General features: G+C 41.6%; 3 protein-coding genes across 7 annotated transcripts; 2 read left to right on the top strand and 1 right to left on the bottom strand.

Moving 5' to 3' along the window:
• Positions 1-8: 8 nt before the first annotated feature.
• On the top strand, positions 9-1,379 carry Timm8b (translocase of inner mitochondrial membrane 8 homolog B). Its single transcript, XM_021658648.2, has 2 exons — positions 9-140; positions 1,000-1,379. Exons 1-2 carry the CDS (start codon positions 57-59, stop codon positions 1,165-1,167), a joined length of 252 nt encoding a protein of 83 aa, XP_021514323.1. The 5' UTR covers positions 9-56; the 3' UTR covers positions 1,168-1,379.
• Nkapd1 (NKAP domain containing 1) lies at positions 1,296-12,304 on the bottom strand. 5 transcript variants are annotated; one of them, XM_021658643.2, is made up of 7 exons: positions 12,167-12,290; positions 11,610-11,636; positions 10,441-10,517; positions 8,039-8,139; positions 6,516-6,665; positions 5,397-5,450; positions 1,296-3,901 (listed from the first exon to the last, which is right to left on the bottom strand). In XM_021658643.2, the coding sequence occupies exons 3-7, from the start codon at positions 10,507-10,509 to the stop codon at positions 3,400-3,402; spliced, it is 876 nt and encodes a 291-aa protein (XP_021514318.1). In that variant the 5' UTR covers positions 10,510-10,517; positions 11,610-11,636; positions 12,167-12,290; the 3' UTR covers positions 1,296-3,399. The 5 variants fall into 5 exon arrangements, with proteins under 5 accessions (XP_021514318.1, XP_021514317.1, XP_021514319.1 ...); XM_021658642.2 differs by having other exon boundaries at positions 11,610-11,706; positions 12,167-12,286; XM_021658644.2 differs by lacking the exon at positions 11,610-11,636 and having other exon boundaries at positions 12,167-12,304.
• Positions 12,305-12,366: 62 nt separating this feature from the next.
• Positions 12,367-18,238, top strand: Pih1d2 (PIH1 domain containing 2). The gene is made up of 6 exons (XM_021658639.2): positions 12,367-12,505; positions 13,148-13,352; positions 14,375-14,498; positions 15,642-15,887; positions 16,319-16,584; positions 18,096-18,238. The coding sequence occupies exons 2-6, from the start codon at positions 13,176-13,178 to the stop codon at positions 18,228-18,230; spliced, it is 948 nt and encodes a 315-aa protein (XP_021514314.1). The 5' UTR covers positions 12,367-12,505; positions 13,148-13,175; the 3' UTR covers positions 18,231-18,238.
• Positions 18,239-18,442: the final 204 nt, after the last annotated feature.

Consider the following 18,442-nt stretch of genomic DNA (forward strand, 5'->3'; position numbering starts at 1 on the left):
GGGGCGTTGCGCTGCTACTGCGCGTGCGCACACCAGCCGGGCGCCTAACGCCGACAATGGCCGAGCTTGGTGAGGCGGACGAAGCGGAGTTACAACGCCTGGTGGCGGCCGAGCAGCAGAAGGCGCAGTTCACCGCGCAGGTACGAGGATAGGGACCTGGGAAAGGAGGGTGAGGCGCAGGAACCGGAGCACCCACGGAGCTCTGGGCACTGCGGCTCAGCGGGCCCACTCCGTTCTCGGTCCAGGCTGCGCCTCCGGCCCCCATGACCTACCGTGCTCAGTGCTGCGTGGGAGGAAAAGCGCGCGGTGTGAAGCAGCGGGGAGGTTTGGGTGACAGAGGAGCATGGGGATCTTATTAGCCGGCCACTGGTCCGGAATGGCATTCGAGATCTCAGGGTTCTCACCTTGGGGTTCAATTGCCGGTAGGCAAGACACCGGTGGTCCTCATCGCGAATTCTGGGTTCATTGTTGCCCACTGCCTCTAAGCATTGGATCATGTGATAATGTATTTGGGGTGGGGGTGTATTTAGGCATTTTTCAAATGTTAACCGTTGCTGTCTAAATAACCTTGGTCTGACTGCTTACTAAGTCTCCTAAGTACTACCATTAAGTGCCCCGACTTCCCATTTTTTAAAGAGTGCTAGTTGCTTTGAGAATTGTTAAAAGTACGAGGGGTTTTTGCTTTTTTATTTTTGGACACAGGGTTTCTCTGGGTAGCCTTGGCTGTTCTGGAACTCACTCTGTAGACCAGGCCGACCTTGAACTTAGAGCCTGCCTCTGCCTCCTAGGTGTTGAGATTAAAGGCACCACCACCGCCTAGCAAAAGTATGAGTTCTAATGAGAATTTACTGTCTATAAGCATGTGGGGCCATTACTGGGGACAAAGTAAAGAGTAGACCCCGAAGTGATCCCAAGATATACTACTAAAAGTGGTTTTCAAGTCTCAGAATGAGAAGTTATCTACAGACCCTAATGAGTAAGCTTTTTCTCTGCTCTTAGGTGCATCACTTCATGGAACTATGTTGGGATAAATGTGTGGAGAAGCCAGGAAATCGACTAGACTCGCGCACCGAGAACTGCCTCTCTAGCTGTGTGGATCGCTTCATCGACACTACTCTTGCAATCACGGGTCGCTTTGCCCAGATCGTACAGAAAGGAGGGCAGTAGGCCATACCTCAGAGTGACAGAAGACCAAAAGACTTGTTAGTACACAGATTGAATGGACAGTGGAGAAAGAACTGTCAACGTCAGGTTAGCATCAGTTACCAAGTCTGTTGATACTAAATAGTAGCAGATCAAATGTTCAGGTGAAATTTTATTTATTGGAATTAAGTAATTCCAGGTTGTATCACACCAGTTAATAAATGTAAAGTCTCCAATTCTTTTTCTTCTAAATCTCAGTTTACGATTCAAGATAAGAGATCTCTCAGAACACTAAAAGTGTTCCAGGGCTGGTATTGCTAATGGGAGATCACAGGTTTTAAAAAGCTGCCCTAAGCCACCGATAAGAGGAGCCACCAAAGCCTTAGCCTAAAGCATGTAAGGGAATTTAGGGGTAAGAAGGGTTTAGAACAGAAACAATTTTATTGCTTATGTGACCAAGAAAATAGGAACATGAGGAAGAGGTATTAAAAAAAAAAAAATCAGGCAAATGTGCATTCCTGGGGGAAAAAATAACTCTGTTAGTATGGGAAGAAGGTTAAGGTCAAGACTCAAACTTGGAAGTGCCTTATTCTGTAGAATCATCTTCTGTGCTTAGAATCAGTCCATCTGTAGCACAAAACCACTTCCAACAAAGATGTCACTTGCTTCTAGAAGGCTATGAGGTAGTAACTAGACTCTCCCTCCACCAAACCCAAGGAAGAAATACCATGGAACACTGACATTTGAGTACTAAAGATTATTAGTGTTTCAATATCCCAGAAGGCAGCACCTGCTCATAATCAAGGGATGGGGCACATCTGGCCAGCCATGTATTTTAAGAACAAGCACTTTATTAGAAATAAGTTCCATAAAGAGCACAAATTTAGTTAGAACTATAAAATGCCACTTCATGGGATGTCAGCATAGTTGTATTCTATTGCTGGTGTCTGTCATGCTAACCATGAAGTATTTTTGTATTACACATGCAAAATATAAGGCCAGGGAGGTTAGCTTAACCTGCTCTAGAACTCAATTAGTGGCAGAACCATGACCAACAAACAGTCTTAAGTCTGAGTTTTCATGCTTTTCGCTCAGGACCAAGTGAGCTCAAAAATAAAAACCCTGACAATGTCACTTCATCTTTCCTCTTAATGAAAAGTCTACTATTCTGCCAGCCACTTTCCAGTGGTATTTTGGTTTTTTGTTTTTGTTTTTTTTTAAGTATGAGGATCACAGTATGTAGCAAGGGGAAATAATATCTTCTTGATAATCATAACATAAAGTCAGACTGGGAAGAAGTGGGTATGTCCCTGAGAAGTGTGTTTCATTTTGAAATTGATTCAACTGGTTTCAGGGAAAAATCTAAAATTCATTAATAGAATTAGAAATGAACAAGGAAAACAACAGGGCTTGGGGGGTATGGCTCAGTGGTAGAGCACTTGCCTAGTATATGCAAGGCCTTCAGTTCAATCCCTAACTTGGGCAAAAAGAAAAAAAAAAAAAAAAAGACATTTAGATGGTTGTTGCCCTGAATGTCTTTGAAAGCATTACTGGCAACATGACTACTTCCTAATTCTTTCCATTTGATAGATAGGAGAACTAAATTTCATTTCAAACACAAGCCCATTTAGGCAATATACAGCAATGGAATTAGAAAACCATTTACTATCCAGTTACTGTAATGTTTGAGTTATACTAAATGTAGCTGTAGACCCTGACCAGCAGGGAAATTAGGCAGAAAACCCTAGCAATCATCTGCGGATATTACCATGAAGGGAAAAGGTTTCTTTTTATAACCAATTCCTCACTAAGTAAACTAGATACCTGTAGGCCCAACTACAGAAGAACCAAAGCACCAAAGCTGAAAGCAGGGTACCTCGTCAAGCCATTCTATCTAGTACTACTCAATCCTCCTCCTTCATCCCAGACCCTTGATTCCCCCAAATCCAACATTCCAATTGGTGTACCCAGGTCATTACTGAGTTCAGCTTTCTGGGTTCTTTAATTTGCTGTATAGGTATTCTACCCTAAGTGATTAATTGGAAAAAAAAAAATCTCTTCAAGAAACCTCAACAAAATACCAGATTCCCTATTAACAAAAGGGGATGGAGATTAACTATCCAAAGTAGGAAAAAAGGTATCTGTGGCACGACAGCTCTGACATTAGACTCCTATGCTGCAGGAGTCACTGGCAAACCCCATTTTGAAGAGTGGCAGACGACCAGAGTCAGCAGGAAGCGAGGCTGCTATTTCCCATTAGTCATCCTCTGAGCTCTCCGCAGACCTTGCATCCGCAGCCACTTTCCAATTCCTGCGCTTGCTTGTCCTCTGTTCTTCAGGGCTAGCCACGGGAACGTGGACACTTTTCTCTTTCTTTTTCCTTTTGGTTTTCTTAGTGTCTCTTTCCTCAATTTCCTCAGAACTGCTAGATGCTGAATCATCTGACTGGGAAGTACCACTTTCTTCCCCTAAAGGTAAAGATTTTTTAGGAGACTTTTTCCTGGACTTTTTCTTGCTCTTATGTGGTTGCTTCCTTTTCCTGGTATTAGAAGCCCGAGTTTCTTCTGAGAACTCACTTGAGGAATCTGCTGTTATGTCCGTAGCTTCCTTTCTGTTTTTCTTCTGTTTTCTGTGTGACCGTTTTTTCTGCTTTTTTTTATGGGATTTCTTTGACTTCTTATGTTTTCGGGATTCATGGGCAGATGATTTCTCCTGGGGAGATGTTTTTTTCCCATTGGTAATGTCTTGCTGATCACTACTAATGAAAAGTAAAGACAAAATTTTTATGGAGGAAAGAAAAAGTACATTCATATTTAATATTCTGTACTCTAGGTAAATTACTAACATCTTGACATTAAATCAGAACTTTGATACCTCAAGTACAATTTGTGATGCCTATATACTCACTAAAGCATGGTCAAACTCCCAGTGGCCATCTCCTTAATCATAACTGAGTCCTTTCCCATCTCCCATTCCCCAAGTAGAAGCCATCAACTGTGAAGAGCCACACTTCAGCATCTTTGTTAAAATTTTTTTTTCTTAAAAATTTTTGGGTGGAGGGCACATGGGTGAAAAGGTGGACCTGGGAGAAACGAGAAGTATGATGGGGTGCACTGTATGAAATTCCCAAATAATCAATTATCTTGAATAAAAATGTCATTTCTCTTTGGAAAAAAAAAAATTCAGAGCTTTGAATTAGGTGAGGTGGTACACAGCTGTAATCCCAGCACTCAGAAAGCAGAAACAAGACCTGCCAAGTTTAAGGACAACCTGCAACATCGCAAGTCCTAGGCCAACAGGACTACAAAGAGACTGAATGCATGCATGCATGCATATATACACATGAGATCTCTTGATAGTATTACTGTGAGGCTTATCTACTTTATTATTCTCACTAAGGTTTTATTTCCTCCCCTTTAAAATCCAAATTAGGGGTTTTAAAGAAGGGTCAGGAGTTAAAGGTCATTCTTGGCTACATGACAAGTTCATGGCCATCTTGAGTTATAGAAATATCTACCATATGATCTACATATGAAATACTAAACACCAGTGCCCCCTTATTCATGGTTTCATTTTCTCTGACTCCTGTCACCTAGGGTCAATTCCAGAAATAATTCATAAGATTTTAATTGCACACTATTCTGAATGAATTTCCTCACTATTCCACTGTGACCCTCCTAGGACCTGAATCATCCCTGGGTCTAGTTACCAGCCCTCTTAGGTCATTTACTAGCCATCTGGGTTATCAGATCCACTGTCTGCTATTGCTTAATTTATATAACAACCGCAAAGAACAAGCATGATGCTGACAATGTGGTTATGGCAAACTGAAGTACAAAGAAAGTTTTAGTAGGTATTGTGTGTATAAGAAAAAGAATACGGAAGATAGGTAGACAAACTATAACACAGGCAGATTATAAAATGTCTTAAGGTTTCAGGCACCTTGGAACATGTTCACCACAGATGGTGGTACAGTTTCTGAAGGCCTTAGATAAGGACTGCCTCCCTACTAAATCTTGCCTGCTTTCTTTATTTTTGAGACAAGACTTCATTATGTCCCAGGCTGGACAACAACTGGACTCAAGCAATCCTCCTGCCTCAGGCTCCTGAACAGCTGGGACTACAGCCATGCAATATCATTCCAGGTTCAAAAGCAAACAAATCCTTTGTAAATGTTAGGAACTTTACTTAATGGCACAATTTTGTATTCATCTTAGGTATTTGGTTTTTTTCTAGTAAGTGTATTTACCTACCTGTCTGTTTCAAACTCTTCAGGATACAACTCTTTATAACCACTGTGACCCCATCTGCAAAGTAACATTAATACACGTATTTTTATAAAGCAATGCATATCATTTTTTTGAAATTAAAAGGAAATTAGATTTTTGGACTGCTTGAATACACATATGTACACAGAGAAAAAAGAAAAAGGGAGCAGAGTAAAACCACACAATAGCTCAGTGACAATCTACTTTCTATCCTCTCACTTCAGACACAGGAGGTACTGTTCTTTAACAGACAATAAAGAACTCTTACGTACTTTTCTTTAGCAATGAAGTCCTTCCCCCAAACTACTTTATAATGTTATCTACACTGGGACACTAAAGATATTTAGTGAAAAGTAATTCACATGCCAAGTGTAGCCCAAGACAAGCCTGAATCTTTCTGTCCCTGGATTATCCATTCTGAATATACTACACAGCAGAATCAAAGAGCATCTGGCCTTTGTATCTGACTTCCTTCACCACCTGTACAATGCTCTAGGTTAAGCATGGATAATTAGTACTATCCCTTTTACCCAGTACTATTCCACTGCACTGAAAACCTACATTTTGTTAATGCACTCATCGGCTATAGCCATTTGAATTTAACTTCTTAGCCATTGTAAGTATTGCTGCTATGCATACCCATTTTTTTTTTTTTTTTTTGGTGTTTTGAGACAGGGTTTCTTTGTATAATCTTAGCTAACCTGAACTCTCAGTAGACAAGGCTGGCCTTGAACTCACACAGATCCACCTGCCTCTGCCTTCTAGGCTAGGACTAAAAGCATGCGACACCACACCCAGCCTCACCTACAGGCTTTTATAGGGACAATCTATTTTGAAGATTGATTTATTTGTTTGAGTGTCTTGCCTGCCTGGCTACATGTGCATCATAAGCATGCCTGATGCCACGAAAGTGAGAAAAGGGTTCCAGGTCCCTTGGAACTGAGTTGCCTTGTAGGCACTGAGAACCAAACACGGGTCCACTACCAGAGCAACAAGGGATCGTAACCACTGAGCCATATCTCCAACCCTTGGACAATTAGATTTCAACAAATACATATTCTCAAGCCAAGTATCACTAGGGGTCACAAGAATGTAGTCACAAACCTGTCTGGTATATTGGATTCATAATCATATAATTTCTTGTTCCAGGATTTAGCCTTAAGAAAATCATCTTCCAGGGCCCCAGAAATTTCATTCTTTGGCTTCCAGTAGTCTCTCTGACTTTCTTCATCAAAACCATCACTTCTCATCCGACTGTAAGTGAAGAGACATACTTAGATTTAAAAGCAATCTGTGATGTCATTCTAGGGAGCACCATGAACAAAACTCACAGAACATGCTAAGACACTACCTTTGCACCACATGACACTGATCCTGGACACACTCAGCCAGTGTTCGACCAAAGTCCACATTCTCCAAACACACTTGCAATTCTTTCTTTCTCCTAATGATTTCCCTAGCTTTAGATTTAGATTTCTAGCTTTATAAATCAGGATTATGACCTGACTTATGTACAAAGAACCTATGAGGACCCAGAGATATTCCTAATTACTTATAATACACCCTACATCTTCCATAAAACAGTCAAGCCTGCAAAATCTTTTATAGTCACACTCAAATTATTGCAAAGGAAATATGAAAGCCCATGGACCTGGCAAAGACAGTGAGGACATGTGGCTTTTAAAAAGAAGCCTAAGACTGGAGCTATGGCTCTGTGGTTAAGAGCACTTGTTACTTTTCCAAAGGATGCTCGTTAAAATCCCACCACCCATGTCAGGCAGGTTACAACTGCCTATAACTCCAACTTCAGGGCATCCAATGCCCTCTTCTAGCCTCTTCTGACACTGACACAGAGACACATATACATGAATAAAATTAATACTTTAAAAGGTCTAATAAACTAGTGGGGAACAGTGTGACTAACTGATTGACTTAATTATAAGAGAATGGCTAGAGGGCAAAGCAGGTCCAAGTGCTTGCCTGACAAGTCTGATGACCTGAGTTCTATTCAAAAACCCATAATGACAAGAAAAAAAATTTCTGAAACTTGTGCTCTAACTTCCATGTGTGCACTCTGACACACCCATATATACTCACACATCATACAAAAAGTTGCCAACACAATTAAATAAAAGAAATTGGTTTTGTTTTTGTTTTCTGAAACAGGGTCTCTCTTTATAGTCTTGGCTAGCCTGGAACCCACTATATAGACCAAACTGGCCTTAAATTCAGAGAGCTACCTACCCTTGCCTCCTGAATTCTAGGTTTAAAGGCATGAGGCACCATGCCCATCAAATCATACAATTTTTATAAGACGAAAGAATGTATAGACGCTCCAGTAGAAAATCTTAGGTTACAAGCTATTAGACAAGGTTGGAATCCTTAAAACGTAAAATTTACAGTAGTCCAAGGAGAATTTTTTTAATTTTCCATTGAGGATTAGTACAGTCTTGTCTTGTTATCACAGCCATCACTATTATGCTTGGATCTAAATTTAGGAAACAAGGAAGGCTTACTGATTTGCTGAACTGAATTCATCTATCTTTAACATACTAGAATGTTTTAAAGCTAAAGTTAGTAATTCTGAAAAGATGAGAGTTATTTTGGTTCTCAGAGGCACACATCACCTTGAGCTGCTGGGTACTGTATTCCTTCTGGTCCCATGGTAAGCATCCTCCATCTGCTTCTCTAGTTCTCTGATTTTCCACATGTCGGATTCCTCCTGAATCTAGACATTTTCAAAAAGGAAAGCAACAAAAACCCGTCACTAAAAATAGCACTTTGTCTGACAGAAAACGAACTACCTGAAATACAATCTGCCCTAACTATGGGGATACAGACTGGGATATGATCTGGAAAGTAAATTCTGGTTTCTCTATGTAGTTTAAAAAGTGACTAAACAAGCCAAGTAGAGTGGTGCGCACACCTGTAATCCCAGCACTCTGGGAGGCAGAAGCAGGCAGGTATCTGTGTATTCGAGGCCAGCCTGGTCTACAAAGTGAGACCAGGACAGCCAAGGCTACACAGAGAAAACCCTGTTTTGAAAAACAAAACAAAAAGCTACTAAACAATCCAATGTAGTAAATCTGTAATTTTGTAGCAACAGAGGTTCTGAGCCCTGCAGACACACTGATCACCTCAAGAATCTTACAGTTCTACTGCAATCAGAAAATAACCCTACATGGTTCTGAGATACACCATGATCTTAATCACAACACAAGTGATCTTACAGGAAAGTAAAACAGGTACCATTAGAACATTTTACCAAGAAGCTGCAAAAGCTTCCATCCAACCTCAGCACCATTCACATGGAACATTTATAATCAACTAATCATCCTCCCTAGTATGTCTCTCTATCTTCTCGTTTCTACCAGTGACAAATCACCTGTCTAAACTTACATATTTGGCAATCATACCACCTCATTCTTTCAAGGTCTAAAATACCATGTACAGGTATGAAACATGTAAGACACGGAGCATCGCTGATAACTTCTTTACTGCCCAGAAGAAAAAGTTTATCTAAGTTTCATAAAAATCAATTTTTTGAGATTTTACTATTGCTTTACTAGTCAATAGCAAAGGTTACAACTGTACATATGTGCACATTTGCAAATGCAAAAAATGTGAATTTTAAAGTAAGAACCCCAAGTTTTATACTGAATTTCAAAGTTTTGTTCAGTGCTATCAAGACTTCCTGAATATAATATTTTGTTTCAATGTGACCAGCTTAGAAATGTTATTATGTCTGAGTGTTTAGTACCTGCCTCATACTATGTTAAATATCTTTGTTTGTTTCTTTCTTGATTTTTTTTAACTTTTATTAATTACACTTTATTCACTTTGTATCCCACCCAAAAACCCCAGCCTCCTCCCCTCTTAATCCCACCTTCCCTTCCCCTTCTTCACGAATGCCCCTCACTGAGTGAGCTGTCCCAGAAGCAGAAAGACACACACAGTATATACTTACTCATATAGACATATAATATAGGATAAACCTACTAAAATCTGTACATCTAAAGAAACTAGTTAAGAGGGACCCTGACTAAAATGCTCAATCCCCATCCCAAAAAGCAAAGAGGATGGACATCAGAAGAAAACAGGAAACAAGTTAGGAACTTGCCCCAGGGGGCCTCTGAAAGGCTCTGCCTTGCAGACCATCAAAGCAGATGCTGAGACTTATGGTTAACTGTTGGGCAGAGTGCATAGAATCTTATGAAAGAAGTGTGAAATAGTAAGATCTGGAGAGGACAGAACTCCACAAGGAGAGCAACAGAACCAGAAAATTTGAACACAGGGGTCTTTCCTGAGACTCATACTCCAACCAAGTATCATGCATGGAGATAACCTAGAACCCCTGCACAGATGTAGCCCATGGCAGGCAGTTCAGTGTCCAAGTGGGTTCCATAGTAATGGGAAGAGGGACTGCCTCTGACATAAACTGATTGGCCGACTCTTTGATCACCTCCCCCTGAGGGGGGATCAGCCTTACCAGGCCACAGAAGATAACAATGCAGCCACTCCTGATGAGATCTGATAGACTAAGATCAGAAGGAAGGAGAGGGGGACCTCCCCTATCATAAAATCAATTCTAATTTGCCACTTGGGCCTTATCTTCTGTCACTACTCCTGTATCTTCTACTTTAACTTCTTATCCCAAGTGATAAATGCTTGAGAGGTAGGGATGGAATAGAGGACTTTGCATATACAAGGCATTACCACTGATGTTTATCACTAGCCCTGCCATTTTTCCCTGTCTTTGTGCATTGTGCTCTCAGTCAAAAACAATGCATCTGGTAAACATCTTTATTCATCAAGAACCAGTTCAGATGTCACCAATTCAAATACCCTTCATTCTGCAAAATCTTTCTAATTTTCCAAAGCAAATTCCTTTATTCCTTCATTGGTGCTCTAAAGCATTTTGTAACTATCTTCATGATATGTTACTTTCAAGCTGTGACTACTTCTTATATATCTTTGTTATCTCCGGCCTAATTCATGGTTTAGCGTGTGACTAGATTGTATCACATACCTTATTGTGAGCATCTGTATGCCGGATGACATTCCTCAGGAGAACTTTCCCCAATGGAACCCGTGACATTCTTTAATCTGAAATGAACCAATAACATGTAATAAATTTATTTTCATTAAATTATAACAAAATAAAAGGTAAAGGAAAAAAAATCACTGAACTTAGAAAATCTAAAGGAGAATTTTTCCTTCACTATTATGTCGGACTACAGTGTATGTAAGAATGAAAGAGGATAGACTACATTAAGTCTTTAAAATTCCACAAAGCTGCTCAAAATTGTTTCTATGAGCACCATTTTATTTAGTCCTCACAATTCTTTTTAAGAGTCAAGTAATCCCCAGGATCCATGGAGGATTGGTTTCAGGGACCATAAAGACAACAATCCAAGTGTGGGTTGGGGATATAGTTCAATGGTAGAGCATTTGCCTAACATATAGAGCCACCCTGGATTCAGTCCCTCAGGAACATCTACATGCACACACATGCTCATCTTTTTTAGAATGGTATAGTATCTGCATATAAACTATACTGTGTGTTTTAAATTATGACTTTTTTTAGAAGGGTCTCAAGTAGCCTCAGTCAGCCCTTAACTCAGAGACAACAGGCATGCTCTTTCACACTTAGGGTGCGTGGGGGTATCTAGATTACTTACATTACCTAAAACAATGTAAATATGTTATGATGCAGATTGGAAATAATGTCAAAGGGGGAGAGGTCTGTTCATGATCAGTAAGGATGCAATTTGATTCCCCAAACAGTTTCAGTTGGCTGTTGTTTTAACCTGGGGGGGGGGGGTGCGGGGAAGAGGGGAATCCTCAAGTCTGTACTCTATCCCCACTCCTACTTTGAAAATCAAGTTCCTTAAAACTGTAACTCCTCCCCAGGCTGCATAGACCCGGCAATGGATTATGTCAGTGTCCAGGTTATAAATCAAATTCTCCAAAATTCGCTTGCAGTGAAGTAAACATCTAGATTTGAGGGTGTCAAACACCAGGTATATCAACAGTAATAAACACTGAATTATAAAAAAATCTTAAAATGACCTAAATATCTCTACCCAGGACATTTTCTTTCCTACACCGTACGAAACTTTCCAAAACCCAGAAAACAAGGATATTCACAAGTGTAGCTGGCAGGGGTTTGGTGCCACCGTCCCGATGCTCACTCACCCCTCGATCCTGAGGAAATCAGGCATCCTGTTAGTGTGAGACGAAGAACCACTCCATTACAAGATCTCCTCCGACCCAGGAAGCCAGGGAGTCAGGGCTGAAAGGCAGCTCTGCAGCTTCACCCGAGTCCTTCGTGAAAACGCAGCCTTCCCACCGGTTACAGAGCCCTCACCCGAGGCCCAGGCTACGGCTGCCTTCCCCCAGCCGAGCCCGCCAGGCGGCTTCCTCCGGGACCCGGGCCAGAACCGGCGCAGGCGCGCAACGCGGCCTGCGGGCGGACCCGGGCATTCCCCGCTGTCGCTGGGCTGGGACGGCGCCCGGCGGCTCGGTTTCACTCCCGGGACAGAATGGGGACACAGGGCATGGGCATGGCCTTCCGTTGGGCCCCGGGAAGTGTCTAGGGTGCCTGAGGGGGAGCTGGAGGTCTCCAAGGGGAGGTCGGGAAAAACACCCCCATGTCTGTCAGCGGGCTCCCGGCCCCGCCGCGGCCTCTGCGCTCCCGGCAGCCTTCCCTCCAAACGCCCTCCCCACACAAACACACACAAACACACCCATACCGTGCGCCGCAGCCTCGCGTGGCGGGGTGGGAGAAAAGGCGGCGGCTTCCTTCCGGGCCGGAAGTCGTGCTCCCGAGAAACGCTTCCCTCTCACGGGAGACTCCCACAGAGCGGGCAGGCTTCGCCGTGGAAGCTGACAGGTGCAGGAAGGAAGCCGGCGTTCTCCCGAGAGAGAAGCGGGACGGGCCCGCGGAGGAGCCAGTCCGGAACTGGAGAAAAGATCCCGGAACTGGGTGTGGAGACATCGCTCTACTTCGCACTCCCCGGACCCAGTTGGATGTTGGACCGGGCCTAGTTACCATGGTAACACGGGGTCGCGGTTTGTTTCCAAACTAAGAGGTGAGTTTCCTCACTTTTGGATTGTATGTTCGTTGTCTATTTAGTCTCACCTTAATACATAATTTGAAGACGCTAACCCTTTAAAAATTTTGGACACTGCTCTGTTGATGGAGGAGGGTGATGACAGGATCTTAGACCATTACTTGTTTAAGGCAACATACTGGTCTTTAGTTAGGTAGAACTTAAACTTACTGGCTCCAGTGCCCATACTTTTAACTACTGAGGATTGAGAAAATTGTGTTTCTATGTGTTTCTCCTCTCTCTCTTCCTTCTCCCTCTTTCCTTTACACACACACAAACACCTCACAATTTCAGGTCTGGAAGGCACTAAGTCAGCCAATATCCAACTACTGAACACCAGGCAAAACGAGATTTTAAAAGCGCTTTTTGTTCCCACTGTGTTTGAAAAGACCAGACAGAGGTACAGGTACAACGTGGGAATTTAGGAAGTGGTTCGTGTTACAGACTGTAGAAGAGCCAAGAAAAAGCGGTGTATGTGTGCAGTCTTTTAGACTGGAAGGAAGCGAGAACAGTTGAGAACCTCCCCCCAAACGATTCCAAAAGCCTTCCTCCTTCCCTGAAAGAGGAAATGAGGCCATAGCTACACAGGCATGTCTTTTCGCAAGTCCTGTCTTCCCACAGGTTCTAGAGGCCTGTCTCATCACCAGTCATGAGTGCATCCTCAAAGGGTCTTCTCACGCAAATTTCCCAGTTCTGGAATATGCTCGATGATTTGTCTGAAAATGATCCTGAGCGCTACAAGAACTTCATTCAGCAGGAGCTGAAAGATGGAAAACAGTTCTGTGTGGACCCAGAACCACAGCTCTGTCTACAAACCAAGATCCTAGTATGTAGAGTTCGTGCCAGGTCTTCAATAAAACTACTCCAGGATACCTAGAGGATATCTTACTCTTCCCCTTCCCTAGTGCTACTTTAACATTAGAGAAGTCTATCAAAATGCCTTTCTAAACAGAAAGGAATACAGATGAGAACATCATACTTGGTATTTCAGGAAACCCCCAAATGCAATCTTATTACATTTTATGCATGTATGGGTTCAAGAGAGTGCGTGTGCAAGGATGACTTTGGGGAGCTGGCTCACTCCTTTGATGATATGGGGATAGAATTCAGGTCCCCAGGCTTGGAGGCAGGAGCTCTTCCCTACTGAGCAATCAAATTGGCCGTAATGTAATGTTTGTTGCTGAGAGGGTCTCTTTATATAGTCCTGCATGTCTGATGCTATGTAGACCTGGCTGGCCTTCAACCCTGAGATTCTCCCACTTCTGCATCCTGAGTGCTGGGATTACAGGCCCCTGGTTCTCACGTAATGATTTCATAAGACTCGAGTCGGGGATTTTTCAAATCAAGAGCTTACTTTATTATCAGAAATAATGAAGCAATGATGTGGGATCCAAATCACATAGAACAGCTGTTTACTTCAGCGCTACCTTCTGTCCAATTCCTCTGGAGAGGACAGTAGTCGGATTTAAGATGAAAAGCCAGCAGCTTTGGGGAAATCAAGTAACAAAAAATATATCTCAGTGGTAAAATTCTTGCCTAGCATATGAGGCTCTGAGTTGGATTTGATTCCTGGCATAGCAAAATGGACAAATGAATGAATGAACCAAAACACAGGAAGAAGAAATTGCTTGAAAATACTCAGGATGTCAAGCACAGTTGTAATATAAACACTGAAATAGTGACTAGAATTCTTCATCTTGGTAGGAGAGCTAGTTCAGTATTAGAGCCCTTGCTTAGCATGTGGGAAGACCTGAGAAAAATGTGATGACTTGATTTCAGGATATTATCAAATCTCATTAAAAAAAATAACAACTAAGTTTGTCAATATCAAAATTATTCACTTTCTAGAAACCAAAAGAAAAGATACTTTTTATCAACCTATGTCAATGGAAAAGGATCCCTGCTCCCCAATCAGCCACTCATCCTGTACCTCTAAATGTTGGCAGTCCAGAAGATTTCTCTGAGGCATCAGGTATAAAGCATTAAAGAAAGCATGTGTTCATTTTTATTGAACATATTCATAGATCAGAATTTACTTGGTAAAAGCATTTTAAGTAAAATATTTTATTTGATGGCTATATTAATATTAATGATATAATAAGTAATATTATTTCCATTATATTGGTATAACAATTAATTATGAAACTTTAATAATTGCTGACAAATTGGTGTGTTTTATGCACATTTAATATGATTTCTAATAGTATGATCTGCTTTTAACCCACATAGAAATGCCAACGTAGAGTTGAAATTTTGTGTATATGGTGTGTTAGAACAGGGGCCTGCATCTTTAGGCCAGATCCTACAGCCTGAATCAGCCCATGCCTTCCTGTTGAGACAGAGTTGAGAATCAGTCTATGCTGTGACCTGCAGTTTTCAGTTCATGATCACCTGGCTCTTCCATGATGTCATGTCCACTCTACTGAAGTAAATTATGTGACATGAAACTTAGTGTCAGTCCTAAAAGGTTATAAAAAAAAAAAAACCAACAGCCTTTTCTTTGGTTCTTGGATTGGTCTTGAGAGGGATTTTCTTCATGGAGTGCTTTGAAGCTGCTGTCTGCAGGACCCCTTATTCTCCCGCCATTTTCCCTTATGGCAGCTAGCATTCCTTCCTGCTACCTCTCATTCTGTAAAGCTTCTCTCCAGGCTTTAAAGGGAAGCTATGGTTCCCTTTAAGGCTCTGTCATGCTTAGATCTCCATATACTGCATTGCTCTTGTCTAAGCCTTTTCCTTACTTCGAAGCCCTTTCTCCTAATAAACTGCATTTCTTCTGCAGGTAATTTTGTGTGGGCTTTCTTTTTGGACCAGCCACTGCTGGGTTAACATAATGCTGCTGTGATTCTCTAAAAACATAGGGGTGGACCATTGAGATGCCTTTAACCTCAGCACTCGGGAAGCAGAGGCACGTGGATCTCTGAGAGTTCAAGGCCAGCCTGGTTTACAGAGAGAGTTTCAGGACAGCCAGAGCTACACAGAGAAACCATATCTTGAAAAAGCAAATAAACAAAACCCACAGGGATGAAATCTGTAGTTTCTAGCTTTACTAAAATGGGTTAGTAAACTGCCTGACAAAAGTCCTTATAGAAGCAAGTTCTCTGTGAATTACACACAGGTGCTTATACTGTCATTGATGTTGCCTACAATCCTGGTGTTCTGCAAGCAGCAGAAAAAGACCAAAGGATCAAAGATCAGTTAATAAAGATGGCCATGCACTGCATTGAGGAGCGATTCCAGTTCATACTTGCACAGTCATACCGTGTTACTAGTTTTGGAATAAAAGGAAGCATCCAGAGAATGAAAGAAAAGCTGATGGGCACCAAAAGTAGCTTCACAGACCTCAAAGAGATATTGAAAAAAGGTAAGTCGATGACTGAAAATAAAGGAATGTTAGACTTTGTTTTTGTAATCTGTGTGTGTTTTTCAAACCAGAAGTCTCTATCTTAAAAGAATGAGAAACTTAAAGAGAGAAAAATATACATTATTAGAAATGTCAGAATATCCAGAAATATGTGAAAATCTTGCATGATTCCCAAGCAAATTATGTGGCTGGAGGTTCTGGGCATTTGGGTCTGTTTGTTGAGCTTTGCCAGAATCAAATCCAACCCAGAGCCTTCCATGCTAGGCAGCTACCACTGAGCCGCATGCCCAGCTCCTTCAGATGCTTTACGGCTAATATTTCCAAACTAATTTAATTGCAGCTTTATCAGCTGTCTCTGTGAACACTACCTGTTTTAAAGCTCACAGCCTCTCATAGTATTTTGTATCTCCCCTCCCCGTGTTTTCATTAAGAAAATACTCTTGAAAGGATCAGAAGCAGTGCTGTGAGTGAGCCAAATCACCTTCCTCAGGTGCTATTGACAAAAAAACAAGCGCCAGCCAAAGGACGCTGTCTCATAGAAGAGATCTCTAGTTCAGAAATCCAGGTGGAGGTTAAGAAACCAGCCTACAAATTGAAGGTTGTAAAGGATCAGAACGAGAAACCTCTGAAAATTGAGCTGAAAATCGAGTTACCTGGGATTAACTCAGTCTCTCTCTGTGATCTTAGTGTTTCTGAGGTAAGTTAAGCACACACTGTGGTAGTCCTGAGGCATCTCTGGGGGGTTGTTTTCAGGAAACCCTGCAGATGAGAAGACCCACTGATGACCAGTTTTGTTTTGTTTTGTTTTGCTTTTTATCGATTGCAAATAACATTTACTTGAGATTCATGTACTTGAGATTACCTCTATTATTGAATAACAGGTAAGTACTGATGGGGACAATTAATGATGAGGTGCACAACAGATTTTATATGAAAGAGGTTTATTAGATGGAGATGAATAGAGGGAGAGAAGGGAGAGCAGGACATGATGGTGGGAAAGAGAGAGAGGGGCACCCCGACAGAGAAAGGGAAGAGAGCAGGGAGCCAAGAGGGCAAGAGGGGGGAAGAGTAAGAGTCAAGAGAGAAGAGGCCAAGAGAGGACCACATGGCAGGCTGGTCCCTTTTAGGAGGAAGGTAACAAAGCCTTCCGGGTGTGGCCACCTGACTGGTGACACATGATGACATCATAGGTTGCTAGGCAACCCAGAAGCACGTTCCTAAATACTAACAAGGACTATATAAATTTAACTGTGCCTCAACTTTGCCTAACTATAACAAACACCTAATATAATTTTAAAGAGAAAAAGTTTGTTAGGGGGTCATGATTTCAGAGGTTCTAGCCTTGTTCAGATAACCATTTTCAGACCGCTTTGAATCAAGCACATCATAACAGGAATACATGGCAAAGTAAAACCACCCATCACTCAAGTCCAAGGACAGAAAAGAAATAGCCAGTGTTGCGCAGTCCACTTTCCAAACACACACCCAAAGACTTCACACTGAGTCCCACTTCCTAAAGGTTCCAACACCTCCCAATAGCACTTCTATCGTGCTATAGGATGAAAACACGTGGAGCTTTGGGGAATAGCTCAGATCCAACTATAGCCAGGCATGGTGGAGCACACCTTTAATCCCACAATTTAGGAGGTAGAGGCAGGCAGATCTCTGTGATTTTGAGGCCCACCTGGTCTACATAGTGAGTTCTAGGACAGCCAGGGCTATGTCTTAAGCAAACAGATCCAAATGATACCAAACTGTTTGATTGTATTAGTTACAGGATAATGAGAAGGAAAAAAAATCTGCTACATGTTTAAGTGTGGATGCAATAACTGTATGCCTAGCTACTTTCCAATACAAGGTAGGCTGCATCCACGGAGGTAGAACTTTCAGATAGAGGGCCAATTAAACAGCATATTTGTATCTATATTATGTTGCAATAAGAACAAAGTCCTGAAATGAAAGACTTGTAGTAATTCAACAGCATAGAGTTGCATATTAGCTACCATGCCCTGCCCACCAGGTAATATTTAATGTGTTGTGTTAGTAATCAAAAATCTCAAGAACCCACTACAATAATGGTATTGCTTGTTCGAGGTGGCAGTAATTCCATCTTTATACAAGATAATGTGGTAATCTAAGCACATAACCTTTAGGTTGCAATTGTTCTCATGCCATGATTTTAAAACCTTTTTTTTTTTTAATTTTTAGGTTGATTTATTGATTGAGGTCTCTGAGAAGTACCGATTATACCTGAATCTTCCAGAATCGGTTAATGCAGAAATGACAACAGCAAAATTTATCAAAAATAAATCTTTATTAATCATTACAATGCCACTGGCATAAAAACAGTATATTTGGTGTTTTCATTGCTACAGCTCATATGAGTTACAGGACCTACATTATAGGGAGGGGTAGTGATTTTTGTTTGTTTGTATTGTTGCGTGAGACAGGGTCTCACTGTGCAGTGCTAGCTAGCCTGAAACTTGCTGTGTAGATCAGGATAGCCTCAAAAATGTAGATCTGTGTAGATCTGCCTGCCTCTGCTCCTGGATTTA

The sequence above is a fragment of the Meriones unguiculatus genome, chromosome 1 (assembly GCF_030254825.1).
Source record: "Meriones unguiculatus strain TT.TT164.6M chromosome 1, Bangor_MerUng_6.1, whole genome shotgun sequence".
NCBI lineage: Eukaryota > Metazoa > Chordata > Mammalia > Rodentia > Muridae > Meriones > Meriones unguiculatus.